Consider the following 14,684-nt stretch of genomic DNA (forward strand, 5'->3'; position numbering starts at 1 on the left):
TTACTAAGGAGATTATATTGTCGCTGCCTGGCCTACACACTGAAGCCTGGGACTGGACCAGAGTGGCTGCAGAATAGGCAAGTATAGCGATTTTGTCTTTACAGGGCTATATAGATTAGGCTTAGAATGTGGTAGAGAGTAGGTTTAGAGTTAGTTAGGTGCTACAAAACTGTTCCTTAGATTCCTTTTCTTTGGTGTCCATAAGCTCAGGGCAAGGAGGTGAATATATATTGAAAACCTGATGTTGGAGATGTGGAAGAATTTAGTTACTGTTGACATTCCGCTCTATCGTATGACATATGAGGCACATGGTTCCCCTAAGAAGTTTTGGAAGGTGTGGTTCCACTGGGTGGACTCTAATGATACCCTGGAAGGAGAGGTAGATAATTAAAATAAATGTATAAGGGGGGAACCTATTGATATTTTTGGATAGGCTCTTCCTGGGGGTATGGTATAACACATTGCTGGGATTGGGGGGCTTGGGTTTTATTCCCTCTGTGTACGTTTTGTCCAAAGATTGTGTCCAGTTTCTTTTTACATGCTGATGATGTGGCCTGTTGCCTTTTTGTTATATCACGGGGCTGGGATAAAAATTAAAAAAGGGGGGGGGGGGGGAGAGAGATGTATACATCAGACTTTGAGAGTTAAAGTGTCTAGTATGGTGCTGGTGATGGAGAGTTACATGTAAGGTTTTTCTCCTGTATATATGATATTGGCCTTACGGCCGGTCTTCTGTATATTTACTGTCATCATGTCTTATGTGAAATGCTCTTTGACAAAGTTTGTCATTTTTGTCCAATTAAAAAAAAAAAAAACAGTTAGGTTTTAACTAAACTTCCACATTTTCTCTTTTTGCAAACATCCGAGTTCCAACTTAATCGGCCAGAGAACCAAGCAAAAAAAATTCAAATACTACAGGCACAAGTTTTTTCTGAGACCGTAAATCCACCCTCCTCTGTCCATTGTTACCTGTGCACCTCAGCACTGTCAGCACTCAGCTGCTTAGATAATGGTCTGTGGGTGTAGCTGCCCAAAGAAGCCATAATCGATGCTCGCTGCATCTGTATGTGGTTGGCACAAGGATTCACTGGGATTGCCCGCGAAGCTCCAGTCATGTCTGATGGCTCTTGCACCTGGATGGTGACTTGTTGTGCAGATTGCTGCTGGTTCTGTTGCTGCTGAATGCTCATGCGAGGCAGTGTAATGCTAGGTGGAGGGGAGCCACTGCTTGAGGGCTGGTAAACAGCACTGTGAGAAGGCACCCCCTGATACTGAGTGGAAGGTTGGGCTCCTGGAGGGGAAGGGGAAAAAACAAAAAACAAACATTAATGACTTAAAACCAACCATTGAGTAACCATGAGTATCATGTCATGCTGATTACATAGGGAAAGATACCATGTGTCTGGAGCATGGCACTGGAAGATGGCGGAGGACTATTGTCTGGCTGTCTGTAGAGGTGGTTGCTGGCTGGGTTTGGAGGAGGACTAGAAGGCTGAATTCGCAGTCTGAAAAAAAAGGTAGTAACATGAGTAATACAACACAAAAAGCCTCTCCAAAGTATTAGCAGAAGAAACAGGGTAAAAGCTGTATATAACTGTGTTCCAGTGAAGATTCAATTTAAGGTGTGTACAATCAATCCAGCTTGTGCAACATTCGGGAATTAGTCCCTACTGGGTATATACCAAACAATGTATACGGTCATTAAAAGATGCAGTAATAAAATATTGCTATCTGATTCTGAGACTTTCCACCCATTTCCAGTGGTGGGTGTTTTCTCATAACATTAAAGAGAACCTACAAGGTTTTAAAACTGAATTCCAGGTAGGGCAATTTTTACATAGTTGGGTGCCAAAATGCTGCCGTAACTTAGGTTATATGTCCCAATGCGATCATGTACATGAGTCCTTAAAGAAGTTGTACATTAATACATTATGTTCATTGCTCTAAATGCAGCCCAGGTGAGCTGCACTCGGAGGCCTGAGAGGGATTTAATACATATGATTGTGTAATTGTGATAGAAATTTCAAAAGGAATTTCAATCAGCATTTAGTTGTAAAAGTGATCAACACATACTATCATCATACCTGACATGGAGATATAAATATTTAATAGGTTAGTGGTTGGTTGTTTGATCATATTTGCACTTGTTTGAAAGTCAGACAGGAAACCGATGTGTGTGCGACTAGTTTAAGTCAGAGAAGAATGCCACAACAAGAGGATTGTTGTATGAATATGTTCTTAACATGCTTTCCCTCGGCCATCAGTCAGATTTACTTTTGCCCTCAAGACTGAATACAAGTCTCATCTGCCACCATGGTAGAATGAATATGCAGTGTATGTGACCCTTTTCCCTTCCCTGTTATTTGAGCTGCACTTCTAATTTTAGAGGCGCTTTACCGCTGTAATATCAGCATTTTTCGGCCGCTAGTGGGCAAACAAAGGGTTTATAGCGCCGCTGCCGAAGCGGTTTGGCAGCAGTGCCCATTGATTCCAATGGCAGGGGCAGTGGAGGAGTGGTGTATTCACCGCTACCGCACCACCCGAAAGATGCTACTTGCAGGACTTTCGCTCCACTGTAAAAGCACTCAGGCTCTCGCACTGCGGCGCCAGGTGCCATTTTTAGCCCTTTAGTGTCTGAACAACGCCTCAGTGTGAAGGTAACCTTAATGTGTACATTTTATAGTGCTTTTTTTTAATGGCAGGCTAAAACTTATTTGGTGAAAAAAAATAATACTTTATAAATATAAATCACACAGTTAGGGGACCACAAACTCTTCTAGTTCTCAGTTCTTCTAGGTGGAAAAAGACCTTACCGCTGAAGCTGGTGGGTAAGCAGGGCTGGCTGATTCTCTCCGGCTGTTACTATGGTTGCTGACTGAAGAGGTGGTGATGGCTGTGCAGAACGAATACAGTCCTGAAATACAAGAAAGGTTCTATTATTTCTGACCTTATCGCAGGATTGTACTATTAAGATAGGCGATTATGAAAGTGCAAAGCTTGCCATGCACAGGCAGATTCAGCTGCCCAGAATTTAAAGCAGAGTTACACCCAGAAGTGGAAGTTCCTCTTTAAGCACTCCTCACCCCCTGAAAAACATGCCACATTTTGCATGCTATTTTTTGGGGGGCAGGTACCTGCTCCCACTTCCAATTGTGTTGCCTAGGTGACTCGAGCGGAATTTCTCCTCTCCCCCTCCTTGCAAACTTCTGGGACACCTCACAGAAGATTGTCCGGCCATTGAGGAGGCACGACTGTCACAGCCGGATGACCACACTTGCAATGCCGGCGCCATGAAAAGACAGGGGAGAGAGCAAAGGGTTTGGGCGGCTGGATCGTGTAACAGGTGACAGTGTGTTTATTGAAAGTCAGCAGCTACCCCTTTTGTAGCTGCTGACTTTTAATAAGTACAAAAACGACTGGAGCTCCACTTTAAAGTGAGACAGTGATAAGTGAAATATCGGGCAAGCCATTCCAAGGTTCCTTCTGAAAACGCTAGATTCCTAACTGACTGCAGTATGTTTCAGTCACAGTGCTGGAATGAGCGTACAGTAAAATAAGTGTCAGAGCTGCACTTGTCCTAGGGAAGCAACTCATACATTAGAAGTCAGAGCATAAGAATGACAGATAATATTCTCAAAGGAGGGCAGCCTTTATTAACCTCTCATGTCAGTGTCCTTTCGTTCGGAGTGCATCAAAGGACACAGAGGTGTTCATATTTATGCTAACTTGAAAAAAGAAGCAAAAATAAAAAAGCAGGGGGGTGGAGGGGTTACAGGTAAACATTCTAAATTCTTGGTACATCTCAGGATACAGGCAGATCCATGACTATTTGGGGTGTTCCAAAGCACTGAACACGAGACTTTGGCGGCAACATAACAAGGCCAAAACATTTAAATACAGAAGAGGTGGAACACCACAATTAAGGTGCATGCAAGTCCTTCTGCCAAAAACTGACGTCCTGCAGAGGCATAAATGCTTACCTGGTAAAACTCAGTAAATGTGTGAAAATAAGACCAGGTTGCATCCTTGCAACTGAACAACAGAAGCTTGATAATGAATAGCTTAGGATACACCGACACTCCTGGTGGAATGGCCCATGACTGGGAAAGGAGAAAGGAACCTTGCCCTTGATGCCACAGACCTGAGAAAAGAGCCGTTGAATTTACAGAGAAATAGCAGATCGAGAAGTAGCCTGACCCTTTTGAGAAATTGGAAGGAAGAACAGACTATCGAAACAAAGCTGTAGACTTCAGATAAACACAAAACATCCAAAAGAGGGAAACATATCTGGTTAGCATTAGGACAAAAGGACGACAACACTATGTCCTTATTCAGGTGGACAAAGAAACCACCTTAGGAAAGATAGAGGACTGAGACCTCAACACCACTATGTGCTGGTGAAGAACCATGCAGGGGCAGCCAACTTCAAGATCCTGCAAACAGAGGTAATGCCAACCAAAAAGACAACATTGTGCTTAAGGATTCATAAGGAAATCTTTCAGCTAGGCTCAAAAGAAGAAGTCAGCAAAAACAGACAAGACCAAGTTAGGGCCTGCACAGGTGGAACACTCCATGTAACACCCTGCACAAAGACTTCAACTGAAGAATGAAATGCAATAGGTCTCCGAAAAAGTATAGCCCATACGGGAATCTGTCCCTTGATGGCACTTAAAGCCAGAGGATATCTACTAGAGAAAAGTCAGAAAATATGCCATTACATCCTGTTGGAAAGCCAAATCTGGTAAACTTGCTAACACTTTATTTGGAGAGGTTTTGAATGGATAAATGGATTAGTGAAATGGCAAATTCCTAGTTAAGCTATATTTGCTTACTTGCATTTCTTTGTGGTGTCCCTAGGTCCCCCTTTCCCCCTGTCTCCACAGCTCCCGGGACAGACTTTCAACAGTGGTCACCATCTGGAATCTATGCAGTTTTTAATGAATGGTTTCTACCAAGCTGATTTTCACCCTGTCAGTAGCATCATCTCCTGAGAAAGTGAATTACTGAAATGCGTTTGTGAATCAACCTATCTCTTTAATTGGCAAATCTATTGATGGATATTTGTTGAAGAAATCTTATCTGATCATGTGATAAGACTGATTTACAATTTTAAACATAAGAAAAAAAACAAAAAAAACACTTTCTATATTTATGTTTCATCCCTCAAATGCCCCGCCGAGTGTGAAAAGTCACACTTGAATGAATGGGAGGCGGTTTTCAGGCGCTTAGCAGTGGCTATTTCCAGCACTATAGTTCCTAAAAACCGCCTCTGTATGAAAGGGGTTTAAGCAGGATGGAAGACTGGACCCTGCAACAATAAAACTGGCTGATCTGGAAGAGCCCATGGTTCATCTGCTAAGAGATGCACAATGTCTGCATACCATGTCCTGCTTGGCCAAGCAGGAACAGTCAGTCACCAGACTGCCTCCAACTTTATGCTTGTACAATAGGCAAGGAGGAAGCTGCAGAGCAGAAAAGGCATAGATTACAGAAAACGGATCCAGTGAATAACTAGGGAATCTAAAAACCCACATCTGGCATTCCCCCCACCCCAGGCAAATCTCTGCAAACTCCTATGGGTGAAGAGCCAATTCTCATGCATTCAGCTGAGAAAGTTCTCCTGCTAATTTTCCATGTCAAGAATGCACACTGCAGAGAAAGCCGGATTGTGAATTTCTGTCCAAGACCAGATCAGAGCCACTTCTCCCTGAGCAATATGACTTCTCGCCCCTCCTTGATGTTTGATGTATGCCATGGCCATGGAATTGTCTGACTACACCCTCATGAGGAGACCCTGAAGGTACGCCGATGATTGTAAGAGAGCCAGCCAAAATCGCCCCAACATTCTAGGATGTTGATTGGAAACTTCCGCTCCTCTGATGACAACGATCTCTGAACCAAGATGTTCTCCTGAACACCTCCCCCAGTCTAACAGAATGGCGTCCATCGTCAAGACCTTCCAATTAATTGTAATGAAGGAATTGCTGGTATCTAGCATCTGTGTGGATAACCGCCATTCCAAAGCTGACCTGGTTTTGTGAGTCAAATGTACTAGCATATCCAATGACTCTCAAAGTTTGTCCCAGAGGTCTGGAATTGGGCATCAAAGGCAGCATCATCTTCCCCAACACCTTTATGCAGCCCTAAATTAAAGGACTTTCTAATGAACTGTCACAAGGACTCCATCTGGGCTCAAAGCGCCAGGGATACTAAACCCAAGTTCTTCAGAAACTGTTGGAACCAAGGCAGAATTTATGGGAACCAAAGACAATGAAGAAGACCTTCAGTGAGACACAGGGCTACACATTTAACAACTAAGGGCGCTAGCTAAAAAAAAATGAGACTTAGCTGAACTAAGAGGGGTTATGAGGGATTCTAATTATTTTTTGTAAAGTGTCCATCCACCTGAATGTGGCAGCATAGCCCAAGTAGCCATAAATATGAACTCCTCTGTGCCCTATAATGTAAAATTAAACAAAACACTGTTATTGAGTAGTAAACTCCAAGTGTAGGACTCACTTTTGTATGTATAAGAAAAAAAACGTGATGCTGTAAGTGGGCAGCCTTTGTTCCCATATAATCAAGTTGAACAAAAGTGAAAGTCAAAAATGTAATGTTTTTTCTTAATTTTAATTGAGAACATGTGTATTTAGGTATTTTTTGTTATGCATTTTGTCGTATTCCATACAGAAAAAACACGCCAGCTTCTACTTGTGTTGGCTGCACTGGAATGCAATGCACTACTGTAAACAATGGCCATTGGAATCCATGTTAAACACTGTGCATGCATTTTTGATGTAGGATAAAAATGCACTGGCCTGCATCTGGTTTGAACCAGCCTCTATTGTAGAAGTGTACAAAGTAGCTGCAGAATCATTAGCATAGTCAGCACCTGGATTTGTTGCTGCAGGAAATGATGCTGATGCTCTTGCAGATACATGAAATGCTGTTGCTGAGTGTGTTCCAGAGTTCTCTCATCCATCGTTATACCATACATCTTCTGAAGTTGCTCACACTCCTATAATTGGAAAAAAAAAATCATTCAATTATCACATCACACACACGCTTTTTGATGCATATGTTAGGATTACAAACCACTCAAACACTTACTGTGAATGTTTTTCTAAGAATATGCTTTAAGAACTTATTCTATTAGGGATCCACATCCCCTTTTTTTCTGCAGCATGCTTCACCCATCAACTTTCTGATCACCTTACAGAGTGTTTTCCTAGATTGACATCTGCTACAGCTTCATCATGGTTGTCAGCAAGTACTCTAGCAATGATGGTCCTTGTTAGAGGGGCAGAGGGATTTATAACTAACTGGATAAAAGTCTCCCCTGATGGGTAACTCAATCGTCACGATTGCAGTCTGGCAGCTATAAACAAAATCTGTGTATCCTCTGTGCGGTTTACTGGACTTATCTCAACAGGGATGCCAAATAACTTTGTGATTGGCCAAAATCTATATAAAATGCAATTGTAAAAACTATAAAACAGCAAGCATGTGTGGTGCTAGGTGGTGACAGGGTGGCATTATCTGAGTGTGGGGAGAAAGGTCATTCACACATCATTATATATTGCCTAGTACAAGAGCTGTGTCTGCATGTAGTTCAGTCTCTATTCTACCTATTAGTTATACAGATACCGAATGCTCATTTATTAAAGCAGTGCACAATGGTGATTATGCACAAAACACATTTTGCCATGACTACAGTAAAGTAAGATTGGATTGTTTGCCATCAATTATTATCCCCTGCCCTGCTCATGGGATAAACCTGAGAAAGTATTTAGGTTCAATCTGTATGTGATTATGTAACATGTGCTAAGCAGTCAGTTGCCACAAACCTATGCGGGACCATTTATGATTGGGCTTACTTTGTGCTTGCCTTATTATGATGTACTATGTATTTGTTCAATATCAATAAAAGACAGGCGCTTATAGTATAAAGTTTAGAATCCATATGCATTGTTCCACATGAATATCATAAAGAAAAAAAAATATAGAACAAACAACGTTTTAAAAAATGATCAATAAAAAGTAAATATGTCCCCAGACACAATGCATAGAAAGTAAAGGGATACATTTCACACACTTGCTCTATAGTAGGAGGATATTAAAACGGAATGGGGGACATGTATCAAAATGGTCTTCTTATTGTTTGCCAATTTGTTTTTACGCTTATTTAAAATGCAGGTTATGAATATAACGGCCCATTTTAAAAGTGCCCCTGAGCACTTCCAAGGTCTGTGGCAAATCTGAGATTAAATTTCATTACTGTATTTGTGCTCATTATCACGGTACAACTGTGAGAAGAGATAGATGCTATTTCGCCACACTATCATGCAAAAAATAAAATAAAATAAAAATTGTCACACTGATCACAAAACAGACCCAAAAGGATCTTGCTAACATTTTTACATGCAACCTGCACATTCGTTGATATGTGCTTTAATAAATGTATCCGATGTGTGGTAATAACAACAGAGCTATGTTCAGGTATACACTAGACAATATACCTGCTGAAGCTGTTTGATGCTGCTGTTCTGGTGTCCTGTCTTTTCCAAGTGAGCTTTAAAGGCCTGGATTGTGGCGGCTCCATCAGAGAACCTTCGTACTGGGGAGAATCGTTCGGCAGGAAGGTGAAGTGTGTTTGAGTCTTTATACATGGAACTGAAAGCAGGAAAATTCAGTCTTTATATTATTAAATTATGATAACACTGCACCCTAATAAAAGTAAATGTATGTGAATCTCTTGAAAATTTTCAGGTACGAACAGACCCAGACCTACTACCTTCTTACCTTTCTAGTGGAAAGGCCCGAGTCCGCTTTGAAATTTCCACTTTGTCTGCTTTCCTTTTTTTTTTTTTTTTTTTCAGCGGTCATTAGACATTAGTTAATGGTAGAATGTTCGAGCAATACTCCATCATACGTCTTCCGGTATATACAGTATATGGTATGATGATTGGTTACGCTCTTAGTTGATGCCTCTCCATTGTCAGCAGATGACTTTTGTTCGGGCACACAGACTGAGAATGTTACCTATTGCTGATATAAACTAGTATCGACTTGTTTCAGGACATTCTTTTTGTATAACAATCTATTTTGTCATACTTATGTGGCATTTATTTTTTTAGTACTGTAAAACCCAATAAAGATGAATTAAAACAAAAGTAAATGTGAATGAAAAGCAGTCACTCAAAACTCCAACTCACATAAATCAAAACACTAAGAGCAGTGCTTCCAACCTCCAAAATGTGAACAAAAAAAGTCCTTAAATAAACAATGAAGGTCCAAGAGTCCATGCACACTGGGCAGCAGAAAAAAAAATCCAGAACTGCTGGCAGAAAAAAGCAGCATAAAAAAACTCATCAATGGAGCATATTGTAGATACGCAACTTTACATGCATTTATAAGGGTTTTCCACAAACCACTAGAATAATGCTTAATCAAGCGCTTTTTTTGCCCAAAAGCTTCTCTCAAAAACGCACATGTGATTTTTTTTTTTTTGGGCAGCCTGTAAACGCTTCTCTACAACTATGCCTGTAAATACCCAAACGTGTATGGACACATAGGCTAAAAGTGTGGCTTCTGCAGGCTGAATGAAAAATGACAATCATTTTCATGCCCACTATGCATGAAGCCTTAATGTGATGAAATGTAGAGATTTGTTTTTAAAACAGCAATTACCACTGTCTCATCACCTCATTGAAAACCACTCACCAAGTATGGCCTACTAGATCATAGAAAGGTCAAAAGAAGCATATATTGTTGATCAAATCTGTAAAGACTCCCATACATCATCCAATCAAGCTGATCATATACATTGCCAGTAAAGTCTCATTAATTGTTGCAGCTAGTATATAGGTTTTGCCGCAAAACTTGAAATTGTGCCCTGAGAAAAAGGAAAAACTCTCAAAAGTAGAAATATTGATATTCGGGCAAAAGGCCATTTACAGTTAGAAACCGGATTAATAGCTTGTAATTCCCATTAAACTCACGCGGGCTCCCATACACCATCTAATCTGCCCCTTAAATTCAGGGGTTTTAATGATACGTTGTTGAATGCACCCGGCAGTATTTGAAGAAGAAACTGTCTCTCCCCTACAGGAATGACAGACAGAGCAAGAGAGTCAAACCATCAAGTACCCTCAATGGTATGCAAGGCCAACAAGCAATCCAGTTCAGCTTGGAAAAGACAGCGTGCATTCACATTGAGTACTTCCTGGTATAGAATTTCCTTGCTCATCAGAAATGGCAATGGCAGACTTGCAATAGGACAGTTTCCCAGTTGTTAAAAAGTTTGAAATAATCTGAATCCGACAGGCCCCTATCTCTTTTCCAGCCTGGCCATTAAAACCAGTGACCGTGAGAAGTAGGGTGGTACCTGGCCTTTGGAACACAAGAGCTCAGAAAGGCCATATAGTCTGCCAAGTGCCAATTGTGGTCCGAATACCACATCTACCTGGGCCAGTAGGGAGTGATGAGAATCAACAGAAAGCCCTCCTCCATCTCTCAATCCTGTGTAGAAGGTGAGGAACGAGTTTCAGAGAAAAGGCATAGATCAGGCTGAACTAATCCCACAGAGTTGACTTGCAGACAAACGTATCCCTTACTTTTGAACCTGGCAGGTTCAGCATCTGCAACAGAGTTCTTGAAACACCTCAGGGTGAAAACAACATTAATCGGAGTCCAGAGGATGATTACTGAAAAAGTCAATTGGCAATTTCCCACATGAGATGTGCATGGTAGACAGGATTGGAGAACGATCCTCCACCCAAGCCAGAATTTGTTTGGCAACATTTACAGCTGCAAGAAATGTGGTTACTACCAAATAGTTGATGTAAGTCATTGCCACAGCGTGGTATCACCAGACATCGCCTGACATTCAAACAAATCAGTGTTAAAGGACAACCACACTGCTCCGAGTTACAGAATATTGAATGGAAGACAAGCCACCTTCAATAGCCAAGTCTCTTGCACAGAGAGCATGTCCAGGACTCCTCCCCAGCCAGACAGGAGAAGCTTCAAGGCCAGTGGGGAAAAAAATTTCACCAGATAGAGTGAAAAAGCCCCCTGAACAAGGCAGAGCACGTACAGGGCTAGCAGCTTACAAAGACCAGAGGTGCAGTGGACAGGTCACAGGGAAGGGCAAGAAACTGCTAGGGTTGCATGCCTACAGCAAAATAGCAATGATGTGTGAAAAGATGGAAATACTGTACGTGAATAGGCAACATTAATGTCCCCAGAGGCTTTGAAAGCCTATAGATGGAAGAACACTATGAATGACCTTGTAGATTCCACAATGTTGAAGTTCATGCCTGATGGAAGAAGCCAAGAAGCCGATTCCAGTGTGGGGCAAAAGCCCCCTCGAAAATGATGAATAGCCTGCAGCATCAGTGAGAAGAAGAAAGTGCCAAAGCCCACCAGAGAAAATAAGGGAACTATATATTTTTTTCGCTATAAAGAAAAAGAGCGCGACAATTTTGAAAAAAAAAATGCATTATTTTTTACTTTTTGTTATAATAAATATCCCCCAAACATATATAAAAAGCGTTTTTTTTTCCCTCAGTTTAGGCCGATACGTATTCTGCTACATATTTTTGATAAAAAATAAATAAATCTCAATAAGTGATTACTGATTGGATTGCGCAAAATTTATAGCGTTTACAAAATAGAGAATAGTTTTATGGCATTTTTATTAATTTTTTTTTACTAGTAATGGTGGCGATCAGTGATTTATATTGTGACTGCGACATTATGGCGGACACATCGGACATTTTTGGGACCACTGTCATTTATACAGCAATCAGTGCTATACAAATGCATTGATTCCTGTGTAAATTACACTGGCAGTGAAGGGGTTAACCAGGGGATGGCAGTGTAGGGGTTAAGTGTTCCTAGGGGTGTGTTACTAACTGTGAGGGGCTGGGCTGTGTGCTAGTGAACACTGATCTCTGCTCCAATCACATGGAGCAGAGATCAGTGTCACTTGTTGCTAGTCAGAATGGGGAGATGCTGTTTACAACGGCATCTCCCCGTTCAGCCTCCCGTGAGATGATCGCGGGTATCCCCGCAGCGATCAAGTCCGCAAGCGATGGCAGGGAGGCAAATAGAAATGGATGTACCTGTACGCGCCAATTTGCCTGCCCGTGCAATTCTGCCGATGTACATCGTCGTGCGCCAGTCTGGAAGTGGTTAACACCACTTTTAAAAAAAAATCTAATTTAGGGTGTACAGGCAGTATAAACTGAGTTCAGGCATGGTTCACCATCTTGGTCCAGTTTTTTGTGTAGTGTGATTGAGCAGAACCATGCCCAGGAATGGTTAAGTGTACCATCCCCAAGACCACATGGAAGATGTGGTTTAGCGCACGGTCCACTTTAGTGGAAGCGCAAAACTTCCTGATCACAGAACTCTCCATAGATAACTGAGCACAGAGGCAAGGGACAATCACTGTGGTCTGGATGGCAGAGGTGAATATTTATGTGTGCTCAGGAATACTTGCTCATAACCCAGCGTAGGTGCAGCCTGGTGTAGGGGAGGTACCTGCCAGTAACAGCCCCTCTCCTCTGCAATTTGACAACAGTAATTTGACAAGCCACTAGGCCAAATAAAAAGGGACTTGAGCAGCAAGCTGACCCTACTGTTCCTAATTGAGAGTCAGTGGTTTAGCATTGTAAACCTGGGTTATTTTCCAGCCAGTAGGGTTACATTCCTAAAAAATACAGTATGAGAAACAGCAGCGTCTGTTTACGGACGTTTAGGAGCAGTCGGGTGTTTTTTTCAGCTGTCCTTAAACTCTCCTCAGTGTTATCTTATGTGTAACATGTACACAGGGTCATTTATAGTCGTTTCTATGCATTGAGTTTAGAAGCATTTTTTGTAAAGCAAAAAAATGCGTTCAGGACGGATATTCAGAGGCATTTGAAACGCCAAATGTCTGTAACAGCTTGTAAATGGGGTAACTTGCATTTCGTTTACAAGCATTTTTCATTTTTGACTATTTAAAAATATATATATATATATTTTAAAGCCTTCTAAACCCAAATGCGGCTAAACGTGGCATGTAAACACAGGAAAACTGCATTTTTTAACCGTTGTTTACCATCTTGCCAGGTTAAATTGTTCAGGGGAGGTTGTAAAACGTCCTGTGTACATTAAGCCTTGATGAATCTGTCCCGGTAACCATTGTCTTTGGGACAGCGTGATGGAAAATTCAAAGTTTTGACCTGTCATTATAGCAAGAGTTGAGGGAAAAACCCTCCAGTGGACATATCTGTTCTTATAACAACTCTCTAAGATAATTCAACTTTAACCACTTCCCAACCGCACTATAGCCAAATGACGGCTACAGCGCACTTGTACAGTTCTGGGAGGGCGTTTACTGGCATCCCCCAGAACCGTGCCCGCTGTAGTGTGCACCCGGCGCACTCTGTGCTTGCTGTGTCCTTTGGACACAGCTTTTCACAGATTAGGGTAAAAAGTCAATCACAGCGGCTCTTTGCCAGGTTATCAGCTGTGTCCACTCACAGGTGATCACGATGTAAAGACACTTGCCGGTTTTCGGCATTCCTTTCCTCACACTGACACAGCGTGAAGAGAGGAGAGAGCCAGTAACAGGCAAGTGTGAAAGGGAACATCTACACTGATAATCAAGGCACTGATGATCAGTGCAGCCCCAACAGTGCTGCATCTTAGTGCAGCCTCATCAGTGAAGGAGAAAAATTACTTGTTTGCAAAATTTTATAACAAACTAGAGCTGGGCGACTTTCTCAACAAAAAAAATCAGCGATTTAAAAAAAAAAAAAAAAAAAAAAAAAAAAAAACTTGATTCACATCAAGTTTTTTTTTTGGGTGAACGCCGCGCTGGTCCTGAGGAGCTGCGGGCAGGAGTTTTTAGGAGAGGACGCGGCTTCGGCCTAGTCTGCGGCGTCCGGCCTTGCAGACTAGGACGAAGCCGTGGCCTTGCCTAAAAACCCTTGCCCGCAGCGCCGGTGTTCTGTCAAAAAGTGTCCAGCCATCGGATAGTGTCAGCCCCCGAACTGCGCAGTTATGGCCCCTTGTGGGCTCGCTTTGCTAGCCACACTTCGGGCAGGGCCTTGCTACGCTCGCCTATTTTTTATTCTAACTCTGTCTACTTGGATGGTGGGGCGCCGTTCATCTTTGGAGACTTTTGGAATCTCCTTGTCCTCCTTACTGCGCAAGCGCAGTACAGGGCGGACACTATCCGATGGGGGACACTATTCGACACATTACTGGTCCTGGTGAAAAAAAAAAAAAAAGACAGATTTGCTGAAATTTTTAATCGATTTGACCTCTCAACTTGATTCAATATTTAAATCTATTTTTTCAGAAACTAAGAAAAACAGTTTTTGTTTTCAAACTTTTTGGTCTTTGTTTGTTTAGCAAAAAAAGTAGGCAAGTGGCTAATCTTTTTTTTTCTTTTTTTTTTTTTTTATAAATTCTTAACCGCACTTCGGTTTTTAAAATATCGGTCTGGCGTTTAGCTTTAAAAACTCAAACTATTTCTCAAATTTTAATGATCTATTAAAACACAGATTAAAAAAAAAAAAAAATATATCGTAATTGAATTCTTCAAAACAGCTCCTTCAGAGATTTTGCAATTTAGGACTAGCCACATCCTCGTGTTTACTTATAGCAGAATAAATATTGTGAGAGGT

At 41.6% G+C, this 14,684-nt stretch overlaps 1 protein-coding gene across 3 annotated transcripts in view; it reads right to left on the reverse strand.

Moving 5' to 3' along the window:
* SIK3 (SIK family kinase 3) overlaps positions 1–14,684 on the reverse strand; it is a 274,128-nt gene that overhangs the window by 28,962 nt on the left and 230,482 nt on the right. For all 3 annotated transcript variants that reach the window (XM_077456978.1, XM_077456979.1, XM_077456977.1), the window contains exons 16-20: positions 8,520–8,673; positions 6,893–7,018; positions 2,814–2,914; positions 1,396–1,505; positions 970–1,291 (exon numbers count right to left, since the gene is read on the reverse strand). In XM_077456978.1, the coding sequence (XP_077313104.1) occupies positions 970–1,291; positions 1,396–1,505; positions 2,814–2,914; positions 6,893–7,018; positions 8,520–8,673 (813 nt within the window). The remainder of the gene's footprint in view (positions 1–969; positions 1,292–1,395; positions 1,506–2,813; positions 2,915–6,892; positions 7,019–8,519; positions 8,674–14,684) is intronic.

Source organism: Lithobates pipiens, unplaced genomic scaffold, assembly GCF_037356315.1.
Source record: "Lithobates pipiens isolate NorthernLeopardFrog02 unplaced genomic scaffold, aLitPip1_a1.2 Scaffold_27, whole genome shotgun sequence".
NCBI lineage: Eukaryota > Metazoa > Chordata > Amphibia > Anura > Ranidae > Lithobates > Lithobates pipiens.